This window comes from Ascaphus truei, chromosome 4 (genome assembly GCF_040206685.1).
Source record: "Ascaphus truei isolate aAscTru1 chromosome 4, aAscTru1.hap1, whole genome shotgun sequence".
Classification (NCBI taxonomy): Eukaryota; Metazoa; Chordata; class Amphibia; order Anura; family Ascaphidae; genus Ascaphus; species Ascaphus truei.
In genome coordinates, this window is record NC_134486.1 from 310,615,898 (window position 1) to 310,642,698 (window position 26,801).

Sequence of the window (26,801 nt, forward strand, 5' to 3'; positions counted from 1 at the left end):
GTATATCCCTGTATACCTTTCCCATCTAAAAAGATGTCCAACCTTTTTTTGAACAAATCTATTCTGGATCGGGCAGATAAAGGGTTAATTTGTTGCATAGCACCTGCTTGACACGGCTTTATAAGCTCGCAGCGAAGGATAGTGACTCCACCCCCCCCCCCCCGCCGCCCCTCCTATGCCTTGACAAAGTGTTCGTACCTGCGGAACGCGTGCGTCAACACATTGATGTGCACGAGCAGTTTCTCTCTCACGAAACCACACAAAGGCGATACGGACATGCCAGCGTCTCCCTGCTGTAAGAAAGACTCGGCTCTATAGCCTCCAGGCAAGCTGAGCATAAGGGGTGTTTTAAAACACCTGCATTAGGCTACGCTTATAGTGCCCGCGACGGTCACTGGAAAATCAAATAGAGATGCCTTCCAGCGATCACAACAAATCCGTCGCGCCGCGCTTACTATAAGTGCACGTGACGGCGGCAATGCATTTGTTTTGCCGCGACGTTGCATCGCAGTCGTCGGCACTATAAGCGCAGCCTAACTGAGGAACTCTTGCTGTATGCTTGCAACACTTGCAATAGTACTTATACATGACTACAAAGTTGCATATATTTTGTATGCTTACGTCTATGAATACTATGGAGAGGCTCTCAGAACTGTCAATAACTGGGATACAATCATTTCCACATACAGCGATCTACCTACACAAAAGTGATAAGTATATTATGATAACTTCCATAAAGTATTATTTGACACTCTTATACTTATACCCAATGTCTCCTTATATAAAGTAGTTAGCAGAATCTATGCTGATCCTACAATAGATACTGATACACTATTAGTACAGAGAATCTCCTAATTTGTCCTAATAGAACTCTATATTTTGGGGGTATTATTACTTTTTGAAGCTCACTGTATATTTGTATCAGCTTTACTGTGTACCACTGTATGGAACAGGACTCCGGCACTGAATCTACACCAAAGTTGTTTCTATCCTAACAGGCAATACCAGTTTATCTTAGGACACTGACCCTAAGTAACCTTATCACAGTTACCTGCTATGGGTCAGTAACCTGAATTATTCACTATAGTGAGTTCACATTTACCTAAGATCATTCACCTTTTATATGGTTCCTCCTTTATGTGCATTATTTGATCGGATTAACAGTATACAGTATGTGTACTGATATTAATATATCTCTGATACACCAGCCTCACTGATGGGGCACCACACTTAGCTTAACTTCATGTACATTGACCGCAGGACATAGCCGTTATTCCCTCTATACAGTGTGGCTGGATTCAGTATTTATACTTATCAGTGTCTCTAACCATTATGAGTAGATACAGTACTAATATACTGAATACTTAATTTGGAAGCCGAGACAAGCAGGAAGAACATTATTCTCTATGTCAAATCTTATTGGACTGGCCACTGGCATCTTTTGATGGTTGAATATTCCACAAAGGTGTTCAAAGCAATTAATGCTTTGTTTTGGCATTACAGTGAGCCCCTATGTATTTATCTGTATGGATCATAACAACCGCTAGTATTTTCACAAAGGTTACGAAACCTTACTGCATTTTTACTAAAATTGGACATTATGGTTCTAGTTTTTTTTATGTTTACTGTGTGATTATCCTACGATTTAGCAATGGGTGCTGTTTTGCCTTTTGAGTGTGAACATAATGTTAAAAATGAATTCTCCAAGAAGATGCTAGAATAGAAAATAGGGGCCATATACATGTACTGTAGAACACACTCCTGTAATTCAGCATAAATGGTGGACTAAAATGTGTGCTCAATGAGTTATTTCTATACTGTAGTAATATATTGGATATGGAATTTTGATGACCATGATCCAGTGCTGCTTTGTAAAGCTCTGTTAGAACAGCTGTTTTAGTCCAGTGTAGAAATCTGCCGTAATTAATATGTTTATCAAAGGGAGTTTGTCACATCCCTTATTGCAGGGGAGTGCAAACTTTTGCTGCTGCGCCCCCCTGTCTTCCTTGCCCCTGCTCTCGCACCCCCCCCCCCACCTTGTATACGCGTCAAATGGTGCAGCATAACACCACTATCATTAACTCATAGCGGTGTCTTCTTTTTAAAAATTTTTTAATAGACTTCACATTTGATAGAATAACCAATTTAGTTGTAATATCGTGTTGCTTAACCCATGAGTTGCCCCAAGACGTAGTCACTACGTTATGGGGTCTGCACTCCAGGGGCCCCGTGACTTAATGACTATGCCCTGCTCAAGCAAAGGTTTTTTGCCAGTGCAGAACACGATCTGCAGTGAAGGGAAATGAGAGGACTCCTTCTGTGTCCTTGTCAATGGTTGACACGGTCACATGACCGCGATGTGCCTGGGGGGCACGTGGCACTCTGGTGCCGTGGCCTCCCCGGTACTCAAAGGGTTAAATGAAGAATCAACTAAGAAAACTAATAAAAAATAGTTGTTACTTTCTAAGCCTTGTGTGTGTGCTGATATTAAAACTTCTAGTGCAATATAATCTCATTATTTAAATGAAGCTGGATATTAACAGTGCATATTTGTACATGTCACTCAGCCTGACTTTCTGATAGTGCAGCTTAATGGGATCTTTAAATAGAATGCACCCATTACTATATCTAGCACTGCAGCTCTGCACAGCATGGTGTGCCAAGGCATTAACTGGGAAAAGTGCATTACTGATTTGTTGAGTAAAATGAGAATTTTATTCCGACTGAAAATAAATATGCTGCACTTTACAATATTCAGTATCTCTATACATTTTCGGGTAATCTGAATGCATGATTCAGAGAGCTTGCCTCCCTTTAACTAGCAGGCTGAGTGCTTCCTCAAAGTAATGCTTGCTCTGATAGCAATTGGATCGGGTAAAGGAGTAAGATGTATGTTTTTACTGAGCCCGATACCTTTTTTTGTTCAGTGGACCTGTCCTCTAAATATCTACACTCATGGCTGTCTTTAACCTCCTTTATATTTATTCTTATTTCTCACTAACCATTTTCTACATTTCCCTCCATCATGGTCTATTTCCACCTTTCTATCATCACCTAATGCTCTGGGGGCTTAATGGCTGGAGAGGTTTATAATCCATCAGTCCTTGGCTGTGCCCATTAGGAAGTCACAAAGATGAGCATGCCGATCCTATAGAGCCAAAGTAAATAATAGAGTATGCTGCACACCACAATGAAAAAAAATATATACATACAGTCTACTGGTGCTGCTGGTCCAAGGAGTACATGTCAGTAATTCCAGGGCAATTCTCAGGAAAAGAAGGATCCAACGCTCTACGGTTTTGATTATAATGCTAGTGTATTTGTGCCACACAGTGTGGCACATAAATTAGCATTATAATCAAAACCGTAGAGCGTTGGATCCTTCTTTTCCTGAGATCCTATAGAGCCAACAAGTCTGAGGAGCAGTGTACCAGTTTTCTGAATGCTCAGGCCACATCAAATTGCTACTTTATAGCTTCATATAACCATTTGGTGGATGCTTTATAATACAGTGATAGCTTTCTTGTTCTGAGACAAACGGCTTGGACAAAACCATGTGTTGACTTGGTAAGCCGTTTGTCAAAGTACTTTATTTTAGAGATGGTGATTTGTTATAGACCATTAATGCACACACATCTTAATATAGCACAAAATAATGAGTTTTTATATCTGAACTGAAACAGAACATGTTGCGACTGTGTATGTTGACTTGTACTGTCCAGGAGACAGACCTGTACCTGGGATCTAAATCCTGAATCGCTAGAATAGTGGGGTCCAGTTACAGGAGAGAGGCAGGATGGAGAAGTTCCGCAGTCAAGGCTGGAGAGATGTGGAATGTTAGAGGTAAGGTAAAACATGGATTCTAGGCAACAGGGCAAAGAAAGAGTGTAATGGAACCCTTATAAAGGGAGAAAGTGAGTAATTCAGCTCAGGAAGAGGATGACTTCCTGTCTTGGTGGCCATGTTGATAGAGGCAGTGAACAGAAGGCATCCATGTTGGAGATCCTAATAGAAGATCTGTCTGTGTTAATCTGTAAAAATATACACTGCCTGATAAAGCTTATAGTTTACTGTACGGTTGTTTGTTTTATTCTGCTGATTTATTACTGAGAGACAGTTACCATATGTCTCAGTTCAATAAGTTGACACCACTGGTCCAGTATGAACGGCAACTCATTCCTAAACAGATTACAGGACCCCAGGGTACCCTCTAATTTTTGACATGGGTGTGAAGCAGGGTATCTCCTGAGCTGAACCATGTTAATTTCAGCACTGAACCCCTGATTCTCAAGATACTTTTCAGGGATTGTGCCTCCGGTTACTCCCATCCAAGCCTAAATCCCCCACATGACACTTTTTGGGACCGCGTTCTGGGAGTATGCAACATGTGACTTTCCCAGGGTACTTAAACGAAGCGTCATTACATTAAGTGGTGAGCTTGGGAAAGGGGTCAGGGTCCTTGAAATGTTGCTTCAGTTAATTCTGTTTATACAGTACCAGTATGTGACTAACAGCTCTTTCTTCTGTAACCTTGTGAATTTGTGATTTAAACCAAGGATTTATTTTTTTATTCTTTATTATGTGTCGGTGGTCCGCTTTTGAAAAACAAATGTTGTACTGGCCAATAGGAACGCACAGCGTCATCCGTCGCCACTTCCTACCACATGATGCAGGGGATTTAAACAACCTGGAAGTACCAGAGACACCTTTCCTGGTAACCATCATTTCCATTAGCATTTAGAGCTTTTCCGGTTTCATGGGAGTTGTACTTTTTCGGTCTGTTTAACACTAAAGAACAAACATTTTAATGCAGACATGACAGACTCTATTTGGATACAGATTGCATTTATGGATTTAGTTATTTAAGAAAGTGGCCACATAAAGCATTCTTGGTTATGGAGGTTTTGCTGAATTTGGGATAGTTACGATAGAATGGAAGAAATAAGGAAGCTGAGGTACAATGCTTCGTGTAGACGTAGCGTTCAATGCACCATAGTTCGATTCTCTTTGTGTCATAACTAAAACTCGGAACTCTATTTATCCCCTACTGTTCTCAATTGTATTTCAAAGGAACAGTGAGCTGTGCCTTCTGTTAAAGCACAAAGGAGTGGTGGTGTGCAAGTAACCGTTTTGTGTGACTGAATAATGATTGGCTAGTTTAAGATTATAAAATGTTCAGCAAAATGTAAAAAGTGAAATGCCCTTGCGAAATACAAATACGATTTGAATCTTCTCAGTTAAATTTCTCATTCTTCTTCCTTTTTGTAAGTGACGTCTACAAGGGGTCCATCTCCATGATTGCTTTTTTTTAAATGCTATTTTACCAAAATCTAATGCCTCTAATTATTTGTAAAGTAATATTATTTTAAGTTGGTTTGTAAAAATGGTGTTCTGAGATTTGGAATGAGTTTGATTTGCATTCAGTTGATTGACAAAAAGTGCAAAACTTCCTCTCCAGGGTGGGAATTATCACATGGAATCATATAACGATGTAGGCAGCATATATAGGAAGGAAAATAAAGAGAATATAGTGCAACACAGATTTAATTAACAAATAATACTGCAGACTCTCCATCGTGCCGTCAGCTGTGTTTCTTTGCGTCTCCCCGCCTGTACAACTCGCGCTGATACTGCCAACTACGGAGCCAGACGATCCTTCCCTTGCCAGCGGATGATTGGAGGAACTGGTCCGTGACGTCAGACGCCGCCCGAGTGCGGAAGTAAAGGACGATTGAAGCTTATTAGAGCCAAGCAGAGCTGCGTTTCTACTGAACCCAGAGTGGTTACACTGCCTTATTTTATTCTGGAGCATGTGAGTGTATTGGAGCTCCTTGCTCTAGTATTATTTGTTAATTAAATCTGTGTTGCACTATATTCTCTTTTTTTCCTTCCTATATATGCTGCCTACATCGTTATATGATTCCATGTGATAATTCCCACCCTGGAGAGGAAGTTTTGCGCTTTGTGTCCTCCCCCAGATGTTAGCTTGAGAGATTGAGAAATCTCTCACACCAGCTGCATCTCCTCTTGGTGATATTTATTTGTATTTACTATTTATTTATATATTTTTTTAAGGTTTGCGTTCACTTTCCTTGCACCAGTTGATTGACAAACAATTCTCTTTTCAAAGGGTCCACAAAAATGTATTCCTAAGACATATAAGCACCCAAATTGGGTTATAAAATGTGTTTTGATCATCTACCAGGGATTGCAACTTGAAGTGCTACAGAGCTCTTAGACCAGGGGTGGCCAACTCCAGTCCACAAGGGCCACCAACATGTCACATTTTAAGGATATCCTTGCTTCAGTACAGTTGTCTCAATGCTCAAAAATAGTGACTGAGCCACTGATTAAGCCACCTGTGCTGAACAGGGATATCCCTAATACTTGGCCTGTTGGTGGCCCTTGAGGGCTGGAGTTGGACACCCGTGCAGTTGACAGTTTGGATTGAGATCAGACAATGTCAGAGTCCAAAGTAGTGTCAGAGCCTTTATCCTTTTATGAATTCGTTCATGGGACTGTAATATTACTCCATGTATGTATTATTTGACTCATAAACCGCAATGCTCTGTTTAGGAGATGTAAGTATTTGAAATGTTTGATGTATCTCTATTGAAACCAATGGTAATGTGCACATAATATTTAACTTCTTTAACACAATGGTTCTCGTTGCTGCTTTAAATGTATTATCAGAACATCTGACAAGCTCAAGCTTTTATACTCCATGAAAATGTAAGCTTTGTGCCAGCTAAAGATAAATTGGTGAACAACATTTAACTTGGCTCAGAATTGTCTTTAATGGTCCCTGCAATAGATTAGCAGATACATTGGATTACATAATGGATTTCAGTTACATATTTTCTTTATTACTTGCAATGCCAGATATCCGACAGCACCCGGGTGCCACTGGACTTACAGGATTGCAAGCTTGGGATCACTGCAGTAGCGATTGCATTCACCTGACCTGATGTTGACAAACACAAGTGTAGTTCCCCCCACTTATGTTTCCATCAGGTACAGAGCAGTAAATGTGATCGGTAACTAGCGTTTATACCATGACATACCCATTCACTAGGGCTCCTGGTGTTTCAGAAATCACATGGTACTGGGTATGTAATAAAGACAATGAAAGGGATAAGGTATACCAACCTATCAAACCAATGGAGCTGGATTTAATTTATCTTTAAGGCATATAACTTTGAAAAACGTAGAGAGGTCAATTTAATTTTTAAGTGTGGCTAAAAATCCCAAGCTGAACATTAATAAACAAGTATATCTGGTTTCAATTATTTTGCATGGTGTTCAGATATTTCATATATACTGTAACTTAACACCTATTTGTCCCTGTGAGCAAGGTTACATTTTCTTAAATGAAAAAAAATAAATCTAATGTTTAAAGTTTAGTGTATGTTATTTGCTACATTAGGATGTGCTCTGTATAGAGAATCAAATTTTACTAATGCAAGACAATTATTTTCTTTACCTTTTCCTATTCTCCATGGCAGGGAGTACCGAATGGGATAGGTCCTCCCCTTTAGCCATAGTAGCACAGGAAACTCTTCTTCAGGTCAGAATAAGGCCCTCCCCTTACCTGCAGAACAGTCTTCTTCCTGTCCTATTGTATAGCAGTAGGTTTGTTCTTTTTTTTTAATTGGACTCACCAGGACTGCAGCCAGTGCAGTTTAATCTGGAATATTGTCAGCCTCTCTTCCCCATGAGCTCTGGCACATGCGTCGGCAGTACCTGTCAGCCAGAGGCCCCGCGACCGGGTGAGGAAGCAGAAACGGCCTGGAATGCAAGTGGCTGTTGTAGGCTGTTCGGGGCCTGTATTGGCATCCCACATGAGAGGAGAGGATCTAAAGCCAGCACAATATCATCATAGTTGTGACGCGCTGGAAGTAGTCTATATTTAAAAGGGAAGTGCCTACTCTTATGCCTGGGATGTGCTGAGACACTCAGAATTTTAGGAAGTTACTGAAACAAATGCACATTGAGTATGGAGATTGCATCAGGCAGAGTCGCTGCCAAATTTTCTAGAGGAGTCCTTAGTTTTTTTTATAAGTTAGAAAGTGCATTTGTTGTGTAAAGAATGAAGATTTTGTTTTATTATTATTATTATTGCTGCAGTATCTCTGGGGGTCAACCAGAAGAAGGAATTTAAAAGGCAGCGACGGTGACTTTTGCCTCATAAGAAGGCGGCTACAAAAAAAAGTGCACTGTTTGTGCAGCATGTGATTAAACCGGGCATGGAAGACAAAATATGTGAAGATGATCAGCTTTCTATCCTGGATGAAGGAGACCGTAGTCCAGAGCATTGACTCAGCGATTCTATAAGCAAATACGCAGTCTCACAAAAGGCCAAAATCACAAACCAGTCTGGATAAGAAGAGAGCGTCTTACAGTCAGAGGTATTTTAACAATATTTGGAAGGTGAATATTGGGATTCTTCTGAGCAGGAAGGGGCAGGTGAAGATTTGGATTTTAATCTAGACCTTGTAGATCCCTTAATCAAGGCAATGAGAGAAGTACAGGAATTAGAGTACCCAGAAGAACACTTCAAGAAAGATACATTATTCATGGACTCGAAGAGGAAATGCTTTCCCCTACACAATGGGGAAATGATGGCTTCTAAGTGGATGCAGCCAGACAAAAAATTGCTGACTCCTAAAAGATTTACCAGGATGTATCCTTTTGCAAATAGAGGTCAGGAATTTTGGAAACCCATCTTAAAGCTGATGCTGTAATCACAAAGACTGATAGAAAAACTACGTTGACTGTGAATGATGCAGAGTCTTTTAAAGGCGCCATGGAGCGAAGGATGGAGTGTGTCCTAAGAAAGTACCTTTTAGAGGCAGGTTCAGCATGCAAGCCAGCATCACTGTCCAGAGCCATGCACATCTAAGTGGTAAAAGTGGAATAACCACTGGAGAAGGGTGTAAAGAGAGGACCGATTCTGATTCTCAAGTTGGAAACGTATATCGCTGATCTATAGTTGGACGCTGTACTTTTATCAGCGAAATCTGTGGCAGTGAGTAGAGCATTGTGGCTGAGGAATTGGATGGCAGACTCCACCTCAAAGAACAATTTGTTACAGATGCTGCCACGAGTCTTGGAAAATCTGGGGCAATCTCCCAGTAATGCAGCAACGTTTCTGTGACATTTCTGCAGACAGACTAATGGCCCATCGGATTCACACAGCGGGGGTCCCTGGCAGTCCCATTCAAACTGACCAGGGATCCCCGCTGTGTTAATCAGATGGGCCATTAGTCTTTCTGCAGAAATGTCAGAGAAATGTTGTAGCATTACTGGGAGAATGCCCCAGATTTTTCAAAGCAGTGTTAGAATTATCGTAGCTGCACCTGTACCTGCCTTTTGAAGGCAAATATCTATTCATCCAAAAGCTGGATGCAATAATATGCAAGGTGTCAGGAGGAAGAAGTGCGTTCCATCCACAAGAGAGAACTAGACTAATCCTCAGCAAGACATGAGATACCTCTTTGGGTTTTTCATTAAAACCTAAGACCGGAATCCCTATTTATAACTCAAGGTTTCGTGTATCTTATCTCACCGTTTTTTAATGTGGTGTCAATTAAGTTTGGAAGAGTAATTCAATATTATAAATATGTTGGGGTTGAAAATATTGACACATTTTACTATTACTTTATCATTTCTGTGCACATTAAGTTTTGGGCGTTAATGTTTAAATACATATGGGGTATATATATTAAAAGTAATATCAGGATGGAAATTCCTTATGCTAGTAAATGGAAGTTTTTCTTAAAAACTGTTTTTTGTTCATTATCATATCTGAGCTAATTAGCAAGGGGGCATGTGACATTCTCTTCCCTGACCATGGGTAATTTCCCACGATCTTCGGTGACCAGAAATTGTGCTTGCACAAGAGGGGGTTCCTACTTAGAATAAATTATTCATTTAAGATTCCCTAGCCCTCCTTACTCAGATCCTTAATCAGAAGAGGGCATTACTGTTTAAAATAAATATTCAGTGTTCTGTTTTTGGGGCATCTTCAAACACTTCAGCAACACAAGCTGTACTGTTTAACCTTGCACTGTGAGCAAACAAACACACACACAGAAATATGCCAAAACGACATGTTTTAGCAAGTTTATTCTCAAAATACACCGCATTTTAGTCTGTTTGATAGTCATCCAGCATGCACAGGTCAGACTTTATATTGCAATGGCACTGTTGTTTTTCAATGCTCCTGCCTCTTAATCTGTTATAGAGATACAAGCCTGGTCGATGTAATGACATTTTGAAATGGAAGCCACCTAACATGAATTCAGTGGACTTCCGACTAAAGATAACCAAGGTTGGAGGTGAAGGGTAAGTAGATTTATTTTTGCAGTTTTCTTTGTGTTGGCGTTTTAGCTACTGATTACCAGGGAGCCTCGTCTGTCTCATTTAAAGCCCTGTTCCCTCTTAGCAATAAATAATCGACTTGCAATAAAGTGAATATGCTTAGGTATATTTCATTTTATATCCAATGTAGCATGCTTGTTTTGTAGTTTACAGTAGATACATTTAATGGCAACATATCACTTCTTTTAGGGCAGGGCTCTTCAACTACTTTTGCAAAGGAGCTAGATCCCCCAAAAATGAAAGTAGAAACACCATGCTAATATTGTTGTAATGTTAAATACATTTAAAGACTTAAAAAAATATTGAAGCAAAATGATTCTTAAGTATTTAGAAAGCCTGTACTATGTATGTTTACATTACCATAGCTTTCAAGTGGATTTCAGTGTGAAAGAATTGCACTGGAATTAACAGGAGGAGACAGTCCAAGGGCCACACCAAGGCTGTAAAATGGGTGATTAGTAAAAGCAAAACATATTTTGTTGTTCTATTTCAAAGACCCTAGGGTTCTACGAAGCAAGATAAAGAGTTAAATTATTCTGATGGTCATATGGGAAAGAAATACACAGCGGTGTAACCAGAGGCTGGACACCAGACTTGGCTAAAATCCAGCTCGCTTTACCTCAGCATATCAGGCAAAACAATAGATCGTCCATATCACAGAGATAGGATAACACAGGGGTGCGCAAACTTTTTACCCGTGCGCACCCCTGCCTGCTCTCCTCGGACGCCCCACCCCCGCTCCCGCTCGACCCCGATGTCAAGTGACGCGCAGTCATGTGACGTCACGTTGCCATGGTTATGTGACATCACGTGACCCGCGGCGTCATTTGACGCCGGGTTACCAGGACAACGAGTCGCTGGAAGGTAAGTGTATTATAGAGGCCTCGCGCGGTCCCCCGGCATTTAATTTAAATGCCCGGGGGGAGAGCACGGGACCTCTGTAACTGCCGCACCCCCCAGTTTGCGCACTGTTTTGTAGCTGTCACGATTTGACCTGTACATGTATGCAACTGTGCAATTAGAGTGAAAAATGAAAGATAATGTATGGGAAACAAAGTAATCTTCTAAAAGTTGTTATATTAAAATGACTGCTTCTATGCACTTGAATGATCTTATTTTAAATTAAAAAAATTGCTAGAATTATTAGTAAAAGGGTTGCAAGGCAAGTCATTTTCCTAAACATACTCTTATTCTGAAGATCAGTATACACTAATGAATAATAAAGCGGCAATCCCTCCTGGGAATTTTTTTTCCCTTAAATTTAAGCTCACCTGAATTGTGGAGTCCCCTCTGTTTCCATGATATTTGTATTTTTTTGTGCCAGTTTTGACAGAAGGAAAACGACAAATATGGCCATGGGTTCATCAATAGAAAGCAGTGATGTCAACTCACCCCAATGGTGTTATGACTTATCTATTGTCGGTTGCCGTATTTACAATCTCAAACGTGGGTGTGCCAAACAATTTTCCCTGGCGTGGTGCGCTGCCAATGGTTCGCCATCCCTGCTCTAGAGTGATCATGAGTTTTAAACTTGTGTTCAGGTTTGCAATCTGGAGTGCCACTAGATCTTCCTTACTTTTAAATATAAATCAAACAAAGCGCTTTTCAGCTGAGAACGTTGCCAAAGCCCTATGTAGCTCCAGACTCAGGTTGCCCAGTGTGGTGAGTGAACAAGTCAGACCTACTCTAATGTAATGGTGTGGAGATTTCCATATCTGAAGCCAGCCTTAGAACACTACCAGCCGATTGTTTTAGGCAACACTTGCTGTTCATTGTATTGAATCTCCTAATGTCAGCCATTGGTGTTTGTAACCTTGCACACTTTTCAGTACTAAAGTGACACAGTCCATACAGTGTGCCCTGGTCTAGGACATTTTGCAATGCCCCTTGGCCGCAATCAAATCACCAGTGGCAATGTGCTGCCAGGACAACTCATCTCTTGTCGACTCGCAGCTAGCTACTGTACCTCTACACCTTCTGCCATTTTTAAATGTACTTTAAAAAAAATGTCAGTACTCGAGGCCCCTTTCACACCCCCCCCACCCCCGTTTCGGCAGCTTTGCTTGTCCCCCCCCCCCCCCCCCCCCATCTCACCCTCCCCCTTTTTTCTCTTATACCCCCATTACGCAGACCCACCCCACCTCTCCCCCCCAAACTCAATAACCTCCCCAATATACACTAAGCCCCACCCAAAACACAATAGCCACCCCCCCTAACCCCCCAGTACACACACACACACACCCTCTAAGAATGTTACCTGGGGGTAGGGGATAGGTGTAACGCTTGCGCGAGTCCACAAACAAGACTTGACCCCGGCACTGAGGTGGGAAGGACTGTGCCACACCCCCACAGTAGCGGGGGCGAGTCCAGAAGGTGGTTTGTAGCGTTGCTGGGTCTGGGTATGTAGAAAGGGTTAATACAATACTTGCCGGGGTCCGAGGGTTGGAGAGGTACTCGTAGTTGAAGTCCGTAAGCCTGTGGTCTGGGGTTGGAGAGGTACTCGTAGTCGTTATCCGTAAGCCAGGGGTCAAGAGCCAGAGAGAATCCAAATGCAAAGCCAGGTCGGTACACGAGAGGTTAAGACAAGGCTGGGCTGGACAAGACAGGCACACGCAAAGGCTACACAAGGTTATGTTCAGCAAAGTATGACAGGAAGAGCCAGTTTCTTATAGGAGACAGGAACCAGTAGGAGAGGGGGCAGAGTGGAGGCGGAGCCTCTGCAGATGCCAAGGATAGGCTGCAGGAGACAAGGGCTAACAGCAATCTTGACTCGCAGCTGGGGCTCGATGCGCGACGTCACGCGTGCGCGCAGCGGAGGCGCAGCGTGACCAAGGGGGCAGAGCTAAGGTCTGTGACCTGGTAGAAGAGGAGCGGGTGCGCACGCGCTCTGTAAACAGCGGGGGTGCGCGCACCAGCGGGGGGCAGATCGGAGGCAGCAGCCGCTGCAGTACTGTTATGTAGAGAGGAGGAACCGCGCAGCAAGGGACGCAATCCCCGAATCCTCACAATAGGACTGCTTGAGTCTGTCTGCTGTGAAGTGCTGAGCCCATGTGGGGGACGGGAGGGGGGGGGGGGGGAATTGGCTGCAAGCAGGGAAATAACTAAGCAGCAGGGAAAGAGAGGTGGCGATACTGAGTACCGAACAGCACCATCACAAAAAAAAGCTGTATGTGTGTATGTATGTTTGATTTTGATTTATATATATATATATATATATATATATATATATATATATATATACAGTGTTCGACAAATCACCCAAAAATCTACTCGCCCAACCCAAAAATCTACTCGCCACCTAGTCCCGCCCCCAACCCCACCTCTAGTCCCGCCCCCCAACCCTAGTCCCGCCCCCAACCCCGCTTTAAAATAAAATTTATAAATAAAATACATTTAATAAATTCCTAGTCATAACATTCGTTTTTGACAAATGTATTTATTGTATTACATTAATCTACAATTAGTCCTTGTTACGTGTGTGTGTGTGTGTGTGTGTGTGTGTGTGTGTGTGTGTGTGTGTGTGTGTGTGTGTGTGTGTGTGTGTGTGTGTGTGTGTGTGTGTGTGTGTGTGTGTGTGTGTGAATGTTGGATCTAGAAATAAAAGCCAGATGAGAGTGACTAGTTTCCTGAACACCTTAACCAGTGTCTGGACGTCCCCGCTTCACAATATCTAAAGCAGCAATCTCGCCTGGGATCTTACCTGATCCGCAGTCCCTCAATGTCCAGGTACCCGCATTCCCGCAATGTCTTCTGGGTTAGGGGGGGTTCCGATGTCTTCCGTGTGAAGCTTGTTACGCCGGTGCTGCCCGCAGACCAGACCCGTCCCCTGAGCTGAAGGGGGAAGTGGTAATACACGCACCCGCAGCAAAGGGAGCGTGTTCCGGAGTGTGGTATGAAGCGTTGCCAGGCCAGGTGTAGTAAGGTAGACAATACTTGCCGGTACCAGTTGTAGAGATAGAGTGAATGATGCCTTGCCGAAGTCAGGGAGTGGAGAGTGGAGATAGGTCGTAGTCCAAGCCGTGTTCAAGGGGTTACCAGAGTGAGCGTTGTCCAAGGAGTGCCGAGATCGAGAGCCAGAGGGGGTAGTCGTACGAGCTGCGTCAGAATCTGTGAAAACACTGAGAGTATCCAGAAGTACTTCCATACAGAGACTATGTCGAGCAAAGACTGAGAGCAGAGAGGAGCTAGATAAAGCAGGAAGGTCCAATTAGGAACGGAGTCGGGACAGGAAGAGCTACAGGGAGACACTGCAGATTGGTGCAGGCATAACAGGCCAGGTGAGTCTTGTTAGTAACCTGAGTATGCCCGTGCAGTGTGCGGGGGCGGAGCCTGAGGTCCGGGAGACGGGATTAAGAGTGTGCAGACTGAGCGTGCTCCGTAACTCGTGTACGCGTGTGAACCGAGCCAGTGGATGGTGCAGGTGTGCGTGCAGGAGGGCGTGGGCGCGCCCGGCGTTGAGCAGAGGAATCGCCGATGGAAGTAATCCCGCGACGGCGGCAGGGGCGAGGAGCCGTGGAGGCCGGTAAGGCAGGATTGTTTTGTGTGTCCAGGGGCTCCCTGCGGGGAGGGAGTGCTCTGTGTGGGGAGCGAGGAGAACGCCGATTCCTGACAAAGCTTGAGTCAGATCTGGAAGAAAGCAGTATAAATTATGTCGGTGTAGTATAGGGCAGTTAAGATATACAGGGTAAATAAGATATCCAGATCGAGAGTGTGAGACAGAGAGAGAGTGTGAGACAGAGAGAGAGTGTGAGACAGAGAGAGAGTGTGAGACAGAGAGAGAGTGTGAGACAGAGAGAGAGTGTGAGACAGAGAGAGAGTGTGAGACAGAGAGAGAGTGTGAGACAGAGAGAGAGAGTGGGTGTGAGACAGAGAGAGAGAGTGGGTGTGAGACAGAGAGAGAGAGTGGGTGAGAGACAGAGAGAGAGTGTGGGTGAGAGACAGAGAGAGAGTGTGGGTGAGAGACAGAGAGAGAGTGTGGGTGAGAGACAGAGAGAGAGTGTGGGTGAGAGACAGAGAGAGAGAGAGTGTGGGTGAGAGACAGAGAGAGAGAGTGTGGGTGAGAGACAGAGAGAGAGAGTGTGGGTGAGAGACAGAGAGAGAGAGTGTGGGTGAGAGACAGAGAGAGAGAGTGTGGGTGAGAGACAGAGAGAGAGTGTGGGTGAGAGACAGAGAGAGAGTGTGGGTGAGAGACAGAGAGAGAGTGTGGGCGAGAGACAGGGCGGGGGGAGAGACAGGGAGGAGATAGGGGGGGGACTGACTGATGGGGGGGAACTGGGTGGGGAGGAACTGGGTGGGGAGATGGTGACTGACTGGGTGACTTTGACTGACTGGGTGACTTTGACTGACTAGGTGGGGGGGTGACTGATTGGGGGTTACCTCTGGTGTCCTACACACACACACACTCCCCCATATACACACACACACACTCCCCCATATACACACACACACTCCCCCATATACACACACACACACACTCCCCCATATACACACATACACACTCCCCCATATACACACACACACACTCCCCCATATACACACACACACACTCCCCCATATACACACACACACACACACACACACACTCCCCCATATACACACACAAACTCCCATATACACACACACACACACACCCATATACACACACACACACCCATATACACACACACACACACACACACTCCCCCATATACACACACACACACACACACACTCCCCCATATACACACACACACACACTCCCCCATATACACACACACACACACCGCCATATACACACACACACACTCCCCCATATACACACACACGCACACTCCCATATACACACACACACACACACTCCCATATACACATACATACATACACACACACTCTCTCACTCTACACACGGGGGGGGTCGGAAGAGAGGAAAGGCCGCGACCAGCACCACCACCCCGCTCCCCCCCCTCCCGCTCCAATCTCCCGGCCCCGCGGGCTGACACGGGGATCGGGGTGAAACGGGGACCTGAGGGGACATCCCCGCTCCAATCTCCTGGCCCCGCGGGCTGACACGGGGATCGGGGTGAAGCGGGGACCTGAGGGGACATCCCCGCTACAATCTTCCGGCCCCACGGGGAAGCGGGGACAGGAAAACTCCCCCGCTACTACCTCCATAACTTCGGGCAGAGGGAGCGCCGGGGACAGGGGGAAGGCACAGATAATACTTACTGTGTCCTCCATGGGAAAAGATTGGCTGCTCGTTGGGGGCGGGCTCATATAGAGCCTGGCCGCGCGCCCACAAAGCCTGGGAGCGCGCGCCAATCAGCTGTCAAGTAGGGGGAGTTTTTTTGTTTTTTTTCAGCACGAGCAGGGAAATTTGAGCGCGAACAGGGAAATTTGAGCGCGAGCAGGGAAATTTGAGCGCGAGCAGAGAAATTTAAAAAAACAAACACGTGTGCTGCTTGGGCCAATATTTACTCGCCCGGAGGTTAAATCCACCCGCCACGGTCGTGTAAATGTATAGGATTGTCGAACACTGTATATATAGACATTTAGTAACCAAAGAAATCCTGATAACAGAAGACAGCACACCGCAATAGTAGTCCAAAAAAATGTGTATTGTGAACACAGGGCCCTACTATTGCGGTGTGCTGTCTTCTGTTATCAGGATTTCCCTGGTTACTACATGTCTATACAGTACTTTCACTATGGGACAAGCATCTGCCTTCTGATAAACGTGAGTGCAAATCTCCATACCAATGACTATATATATATATATAGATATATATATATAGAGAGAGAGACACAGACAGACAGACAGACAGACACTGTGATCTAAAATAGAGGTTGAAAGAATGGTTGCCATTAGTGTGTGTAGTATGTATGTATATGTGTGTATATATATATATATATAATATATATATATATTATATATTATATATATATATATATATATATATATATACATACATACACACACACACACACACACACACACAAACACACAAACACACACCCAGTGTGATCTTAAATAGAGGATGAAAGAGTTGTTGCCATTAATAAAAAAGACTGTTGCTCAGATTGAATTTTTTTAAATGTACATTCAGAAGCAGCCATGCACTAAAAGGTGACAAAATAACATATCACACGTCTGTTCTCTTGAGCTGGATGCCTTACAGCTGACAGGGTAGACGTAAATTACTTTTTTATTTTTACCTATTCATTTACAACAGATGATATCTGTGTAGCAAAGATGAAGACATGGAACATACACCTTCCGGGAGTCTTCTGAATACTCGTATTTTCTATGTTCTTTGTTGCTTCCCAAGGACAGTAGTCATTCATTAACCCTGTGGGTGTCACAGTGCCAAAGCTGTGGATATTCAGGTTCTATGTTCATGTAATCACTAATGTCGCAGTCACATGGCCCGATCCTTCCACTGACTACAGCTCGCTGAGCGTTGCAGCTGTTACCATCCATGGAAACAAGCAAACGGTCCATGACGTTTGAGAAATGTGATGTGGACACCAGGGTGCCAACTCTTATGATATTGCCGCTATGTCATGGTGAGCTCTGGGGGTTAATGATGAAACGCAATGTAGTTCAACCTTCCAATGTTGTAAATTACATGATCAATCAAATATGATACTAATCAAACAGCAAGGTAATGGGCATCTGAAAGTTTTGCTAAATATTTACAAGAGGTGTTTTGTTTTTGTCAATTGATTTTCTGAAAGTGTTACACTGATGGATGAGATATATATATATATATCTCATCCATCAGGATATTGGATGAATTTTAATTATATATAATAAATGAAAAAACATATATATTAATGTATTTCAAAGATAAAACATAAAAAAAATTGGTGTGTGTATCTGCAACGATAAGAAGCGCAAACAAGACCTCTTGTGGTGAAGTACGTTTTAATAAATTTAAAACCATATGCAAAATCTCCACACTGGACACTCACAAACCAGCATCTTTGTGCATACTTAGAAAGTAGAGAGAACCTGGCTCCTCGGTCCCTCCGCCTCCCGATAGTGTTCAGCCCACCATTGATCAGTGGCTTGCCTCTACATGAAGCTCAGCCTCAGATCTTCTGAGTAGAATGTCTTGGTGACATCATACAGGCTACAGATGCTCCAGTTGACCAATAACCCAATGCATGTTTCGCAAATCGTTCATCTGCTTTGTCAGGGGTAGTCTAGTGGTGGTATTGGTCCGTCCCAGGTATAGATTGTCTTAATCTTTAATGGGCATACAGTATTTAAACCTGTACTGGAACTCCCTATATAGCTCCACTCAAGATAACCACAATCTTAAAACAGCAAAACGTGTTTTTTGGTTTTTTTAATATATCAGTTCTATAGTATTAGATAATACTGTCTGCATTTTTTTTTTTAAAACTCATCCTTTGGTTGCTTCAGCAACCATTTAGAAAGTAATATCCACTTCCTCTTTTGAAACAGGCTCTGATGCAAGCATTTTTTAGCTCTGCCCTTTGTCAACAAAGTATCACAAACAGATCTGTTGTTTTCCAAACAGCAGACTGTCTATTACTCTGAAAGCTGTAACAATAATATGTTACACTTAGTAATATAATGTTACATATCAGCTGCAGCCATTTCATAACGCACAAATTTAGGATCTTTACAGATTTATAACAGGAGCACCACACGATTGCCAACTTAATTAAGGCTGTAGAATTATACAGGGTCATATGCTTTACATAGAAAAAGGGGGGAATGTAGTATTTCTGCTTTAAGTAGCAATACTCTACTCAAACTACAATTGCTAATAACAACATTGATACATCTAAAAACATAAAACAATTAGATTCACTAAAAATACATAACAGCGTGGACAAAAACTAATGACCATGTCAAATAGTGATAGTAAGGCAAGCCATTGATGGAGGGTGAGCTGACCACGATCGGACACGGAGATACTGAGGAGCCAGGTTATCTCTACTTTGTGCATACACTACTTACAAAGACGCTGGTTTGTGTGGTTGTCTAGTGTGGAGATTTTGCATATGGTTTTACATTTATTAAAACGTACATCACCATAAAACGCCGTGTTTGCTCTTCTTATCGTTGCAGCTATTTTCAATTCATGGAGGTGGAAGGAAGAACCCCTCACTACATAGAAGCAGCATCTGAAAACCTTGAGACTTTTGATGTACAGTGTTATTCCGGTTCGGATTGTGGACTTTTTAGTGTACTATTGGCTGTTGCTTACATGTTTGTATTATTACTTTAATATGAATAGGGTTGCCCACTAAGAACGCTAGTTTGTATTGCATGAAGAAAATATTTGTTTTTAACTGAAGAGAAGTGGTACGTACGTATATTTTATTTTTCTTTGTATACAGTAGGTAGACTACGGCTGTCCATGTGACACACATAACAAGATAAGGGACTTCAATTCTGTTTGTATATACTTGATGAGTGCCTACTACTGCAGTCGTGTGTATTTTTGTTGTTGTTGGTGTGTGTGTATGTGTGTGTGTGTGTGTATATATATATATACAGTGTTCGACAAACCTATACATTTGCTCGCCCCGGGCGAGTGGATTTAACATCGTGGCGAGCTCCTATTGGCCCAAGCAGCACACGTGTGGTACTAGGTGGCGAGTAGATTTTTTTGTTCGGCGAGTAGATTTTTTGGTGATTTGTCGACCACTGTGTGTGTATGTATAGCTGTTTGACTATAGCTGGTTTATGAGTTCATTATTGGCACATTATTGCCACAGTTTTCAATAGGCTGAGCTTTTAATCTCTTCACTGTTTCATTCTTTCACTGCGTAAGTACTGTAACTTGCAGTATACAGTACGTGTTGTTACCTACTTGAGATCACATTTACAAATGTATACTGTATGTTCACCTATTCTTGCTCCGTTTCTGCTATCCAGTTTGATGGATTTAGTGCATATGTTAATAAATGTATTCAGGCATGTTATCAGAGGGTAATTTAGGTAGCTTGTTTAAAGATGACTCGGGTGCCAGAGTCATTCTTGTTCATCATAATGACAAATGTGACAAAGGTCTTGATTGTGCACTGCATTGCTTTTTAAAATAGATCACTTCGATAGAGGCTAATTTGAATAAAAAATAATATCCATCATTCTGGTTGACATATTAAAGCAACAATGATTTCAATACAGCATGCTAGCAGCTGAAATGCAAGAAGTGCTGTGTTTTTACATTGGTGCATCTGCATTGACAATATTGCTCAAATCCCTAATTAAAGAATACCAATCAATTTTAATCTGTCCAAGTTAAGAATGTGAAGGGAATTTCTGTGTAAGTGGGGGGAATTTTAATTTGCTTGAAAATAAACATGATTCTTTGTTTACTGGTGCCGAGTGTTTCTGTACACAAGTAGCTCTTTATAGCTAATTTTTCTTGTCGGAAATAGAACTATCTTTAATCCCCATAGTTTTTTCTTTGTTCCCTGTATTGTAATTTTGTAATGCGCTGCATACAATGTATGACTATATAAACACAATATATTTCTCAAGGCGGTCTCCCGGTAGAGCAAAGGGTTCATTTTAAGATCCCGACCCTTGCCTTTAAAGCTACTCATGGACTTGCCCCCCCCCCCCCCCCTTACCTCCAGAGCTGTCTGATCAGACCCCCCCCTAATCGGGCTCTCAGATCTGCCATCGCCCCTCAACTGATTGGGTCTCGGTTTAAGGTCAATAAAGCTGGTGGGAGCGCTTTCACAAAAACGGCCCGAAGACTATGGAATAAGCTCCCTGCTGGTTTAAGAAATCAGAAAGGAATTAAAAACCTTCCTTTTTAAACAAAGCCTGCCAAACAGATCCTAATGCCCTGGCAGTTCGCTTTCCTGCGGCCGCTGGTATTCCTGCCCCGATGGGTGTGCTCCCTAAGCTCCTACACGCGCTATAGTACTGAGCTTCTTGTTGGGCAGCGTGTTAAAAAAAAGTTGAAATAAATGATAAATATACACCCTCCACGTTCTGTAGAGTATCCATATGCCAGAAATGTTTGTTTTACCTATCTCTGTTTATACAGCCGTAGTGTTTGCTATCTTAATGTTGAACAGGTTTAGATGATTTTTTGTGCAGAGATTTGCATGGTGGTGTCTTATGTCCTTGAGCCCCGTTTGGATGTGCAATCCCACTTAGTTCGCCAGTTGAATTTCTAAGGACCCTCTCTGTATGAGGAAGTGTTAGTGGATTGTGTTTTCATTACCCTTATTCCCACTGTTCTTATCAGACAACCAATAAAGTTATGAGGAGATGGGATTCAGGCTGCACCAGAACTTCCTGATCACACAGTGACATCACACTATGATACAAGTAGCTCTGACATACATGAAAAAAAATGGTTGCTGCCATTTAAGAAATCTTTTAACTCCTAAATTGCTATAAGTACCAGCAACATTGCAAATCATTGTATTTCAGACACTTGTGACAGAGTTTAACAGTTGTCACCATAGGAATTATGTGATATAAGAATAGAAGTACATATTTTAACATTCTTGAGCAAGTAATTATTTCAAACACTTGTAAAAAAAAAAAAAAAAAATAAAGAGAGGGGGGGACGACGACTTATTAATCATAGTTGAATCCATGGCGACCTCCAGAAGTTAACAAATTCTCGCAGATTCAGCAATTTGCAGTGTACATAGAAGCTTTCCATAGATCATCATTTAAGTTCCATTTCAACACATTGCCGGGTATGTAGAATAAACAAAGCATGCCGTGCTTCCTATTTGGTTTGTATCAGGCATTCATAATAGAATGTAATCGGCATATCTTAATCTATGTTAAATTAATTTATTTTGCCTGATGTATGCCTCACTGGTTTTCACTTGTTACTGATGGCAGATTAGATACCACTTGAAAAAAATAGATGGCAATGAAATGGCTTAGCGATAGCTTGACACAGACAATTTAATTACACGTAGCACTGTTTCTTTGTGAGAACCCTTACATTTTTTTGGATTGCTCTGAAAGGAATTCATTCGTAAATTAAAATATCTGAAGCACTATATAAGGCCATCAGATATTTTTTATGTATTTTTCAGCATTTGCAGTGACTTTGAAATAAAGAAATGGCTTTTTATTATTTCTCAAAAGCAATTTGTATATACCCACTCAGTGAAATGTTACCATACACGGAAATATGTACTGGTCATATATACAGTACCACCTACAGGAAGAAATTGTGGCGCCGCCTCAAATAAAGGACCGTTGTAATCAAAATGGTGGGGAATAGTATGTATTTTAATCAATCTGGTGCTTCATGGGTTAATGTGGTTATTGGTTTTTTTTTTATACACAATATATTGGGTTTATGACAGTTCAAGACTTCCTGGGTCTGTCCAGAGCTTCAAAGAGGACTTAATTGGTAGGTTATCATGTATGGCCCACTAAAAGTACAAAGGTTGTTGTACTGTATGAGCCTGATGAGATAAGGGCAGTTGTTTTGTTAGGGATGGGATTAAAATATGGCTCTCGACATCTTTATAAACAGGATCCTTTAGATGTGCTTTCAAATCATTCTCTGGAGGGTTCTGCAAGGTTCCGGGGGCGTGGCTTAGAAAGTATTCAACCAGAGGGAATTTTGTTTTGTTTGGAATTTATAAAAAATGTGGATATCCAGTGATTACCTCTACGCTAGAGTATAATGTTCAGATATCTGTAATCATTGCAAAAACATGCATGCAATGAAACCACACACAACATGAGTAAGATTCCAAGGACAGACATCCATTTGTCACTCAAATGTAGTCAAAATTAGACTGGTTATATCCGTAATAATCACCTGAATCTATTGATATTACTCACATCTGTCTAAGTATTGGGGAAATTAAGTTATAAGCGGTTATATATTGTCAAGATTTGAAACGTTTGTTAGAGCAGGGTTTAAACCTACAGCTGATTTACGACAGGTGGACTTATGTGGTTTCAACAGGAAATAAATAATACATAAATCTTAGCAAGGTATTATGAAATCAGAATTCAACAGATATGTTTAGGATCAAACACATGAATTTTCATATTTCTACACCTGTGACCTCTGGGGGGAAACCTATGACATTTATGGTAACGTACTATATAAGGATTTCAGTTTTATATTTTTTTCCTGTTATATTAAGAAACTGTTATGCATCGACTGTAATTGTATGTTCTTGTAATTATCTTTTTCTGTAATCTGAAGCACTGTATTTTTATATATGTTAATTATTTAATAAGTAATGCTTTGGGGCTCTGAATGAACAGTTGCAATTTCTGTAGAGTAATTTACATTTTCGGACACATTTTGCGACAAATATTTGTTCGTGTGAAGTGCATAGTTTTTTTTCTTTAATAAACAGGTACCTGAGACCCTGGCAGATATATTAATTTACATATTTTGCATGATTGGAAGTGACATCCTATAGATATGATTGCAATTGAGTAAGGGGTTAATATTAACTAATTGAAAGTGCCTTGCACAGGAGAAAGGTGAGCTGACTAGCGTAGCCGTGTTTATTAACCCTGGTTGCATATCGAAGTCACGTGCTCACTTGTGCGCTGTTCGTGACAGATGGTATATTAAGATGGATTGGGGGAGATATTGTTCATTAGGGACCTTTGCAAAGGTGAAAAATGAGCCAGCTTGAAAGCTGTGTATTAACCCTGGTCCCGTATGCAGGTCACATGCTCATGACACAGGTGTGTCGTACATGACAGCTGTAAAGAGTCACTAAAATTGAAGTGAATTGCATTATTGGTGTTTGAACAAGGCCCCAATTATTTCCCGTCCTTTGGCCGAAAACGTTTTTTTTCTTTACAATTACAGCACTGTCAGTAAAGAAAAACAGCAGAAAAAATAAAAATATGCAAGTCACATGAGCGATATGAATATTATCTTGTGCATCGATCATTTGACCTTGTTTTAATGCAATGAACTGAAAAACTTGACAAAAATGGCAAGGGCTTGAGTACAGTATTGAAAAAAAAAATATTTTTTTGAGATATTAAATTTAAAAATGGCAAATACGCTCAAACTAAAAAAACGAAAACTTCCCACTGATGTAACCCACTAACATCAGCGAACCCTCGCCCTGGAGTATCCTCGCCCTGGGTAAAGGAGAAGTTTCCATTGGCCCCCCTTTTTAGTTTAAATACGTACGAGGCAGGGATGGTCTCCAGAGATGAACCCGCGTTTATCCGTTTTAACATGGGTGCCTATGAGCTTATGCCTACTGTATTACACAGCTTTCCAGCACAACCTCGGTTAAAAAAGTGCATAGCCAGTAACCCTACTCACAGATAGCGGTTTCAATCTTTTGGATTTCATCAGTGCGAGGTAGGTTGCTGGCTATGCAACGTGAAGCTAGTACGTGGGTTTAACCAGACATTTAAAAAGTTATGGTGGGTAAAAAAACAAAGTGACAAAAACCCTCTACAGTACAGAACTGTACAGTAAATAAAAATATCACTTGTGGAGCATTTGCATGTCTCAGACAGGTCTGCTACCCTGTCTTTCCCCATTATCTGTTAGCAGACAATACTTCCATTGCAGCCTGGGATTCTGGGTAATGACATGCAAATGAGCACAGTGTGACACTGTTTACTTCTAATCCATTTTAATATGGACCCCTATGACCTTATTCACAAATTTGACTAAGTGAAAGCAAAATAAGAAAAGGTTTGAACGGACATTTGTGGGGTTTTGAAGAAATAGGGAAGTTTGTAAGAAGGTTCGCAGGCCTAACTTTGATACATTTGCCCATCAGTGGTAAGCCATAAAGCTCCTTTATAGCTATTCTGTTTATGCGGTTTAGGACATTTGGCCGCGACCAAATGGCCACTGGCGCACCACCGCTACCAGGATAACTCGGCTCCGGTAACCTCGCCCCAATGGTCACCTCACCGCCTTCGACATTTGCCGTTTTTAATCATCCTCGGAGGACCTCGCCAGCCACCGGGCACATTTTCCCAGCCGCCGAAAAATGTGTCCTGGCTAGGCCCATGCACGGCCTTCACACATGCTGGTGGAGCAGCCACGGCTGGGGAAATGTGCCCTGCTGCTGGGGAGATCCTCCGTGGACTTCTAAAAATAACGGAAAGCAACGCGGTGATCGGAGGTGAGTTGTCCTGGCAGCGGTGCGCCGTGGCAATTTGGTCGCGGCAAAATGGCCTTTGTCTAACTTCCCATTTCGTTGCTTTTGGCCCCCCGAGTCTGGAATGAAGTTCTCCCTTAATAATAATTATATTGTAGCCCACTCCATGTGGACCATGAAGTAGTGTTTGTTATTTTACCGGGTATTTTTATAGAATGTAAATGAAGCAATTGAAAGGAGAATATACCAAATGTGGATTTAAGATGTGTAAAAATCAGAGTTATTCCATTTTTATTCTGTTAGATAATCAATGCTCCTTGAAAATGAGCAATGCAAAGCCCTAAGACAGGGCTGCACAACATGCGGCCCGCCTGGCCTCTCTGTGTGGCCCGCAGTGACTTCGGCCGGGCGCCAGTTAATTAATTAAATAAATAAAATAAAAATATATATATATATTTTAAAAGTTTAAAAAAATGGCGGCGATTCATCCCCCTCCCCTCCTCCACCGCCCCCGGGTTTTGCAGTGCGCGGGGGCAGAAGCAGCATGAGGAGGATGCCGGGGAGGTCAGAGCATGCCGGGGGCGGGGCTTAGTACCGGGGAGAGAGGATGTGCTGATCTAAAAGAGGTAGAGGTGTGTGTGTGTGAGAGAGAGAGAAAAAAACGGGCTGGTGGGGGGTGGGTGTGAAAAACGGGCTGGTGCAGAGGTGGGGGTGTGTGAAAAACGGGCTGGTGCAGAGGTGGGGGGGTGTGAAAAATGGGCTGGTGGGGGTGTGTGAAAAACGAGCTGGTGCAGAGGTGGGGGGTGGGCTGCTGACATGTGAGGGGGGGTGCTGACATGTGAGGGGTAGTGGGCTGCTGACATGTGAGGGGGGGTGGGCTGCTGACATGTGAGGGGGGTGGGCTGCTGATATGTGAGGGGGGGTGGGCTGCTGACATGGGAGGGGGGTGGGCTGCTGACATGTGAGGGGGGTGGGCTGTTGACATGTGAGGGGGGTGGGCTGCTGACATGTGAGGGGGGTGGGCTGCTGACATGTGAGGGGGGGTGGGCTGCTGACATGTGAGGGGGGGGTGGGCTGCTGACATGTGAGGGGGGGTGGGCTGCTGACATGTGAGGGGGGGTGGGCTGCTGACATGTGAGGGGTGGGTGGGCTGCTGGCATGTGAGGGGTGGGTGGGCTGCTGGCATGTGAGGGGTGGGTGGGCTGCTGGCATGTGAGGGGGGGGGCTGCTGACATGTGAGGTGCAGGGGGGGGAAGTGATGTGAGGTGCAGGGGGGGAAGTGATGTGAGTTGCAGGGGGGGAGAGAGTCATATTGAGGAGAGAGGGAAAGAGTGTCATTTTGAGAGGAGGGG

At 42.8% G+C, this 26,801-nt stretch overlaps 1 protein-coding gene across 3 annotated transcripts in view; it reads left to right on the plus strand.

Annotated features, from left to right (window-relative positions):
- Positions 1-26,801, plus strand: part of RNGTT (RNA guanylyltransferase and 5'-phosphatase) — a 416,958-nt gene that overhangs the window by 296,546 nt on the left and 93,611 nt on the right. For 2 of the 3 annotated variants that reach the window (XM_075597839.1, XM_075597838.1), the window contains one exon: positions 10,247-10,347. In XM_075597839.1, coding sequence (XP_075453954.1) covers positions 10,247-10,347 — 101 coding nt within the window. Of the gene's footprint in view, positions 1-10,246; positions 10,348-19,465; positions 19,880-26,801 lie in introns of those variants that run through there. The other variant, XM_075597840.1, reaches the window with a different exon arrangement.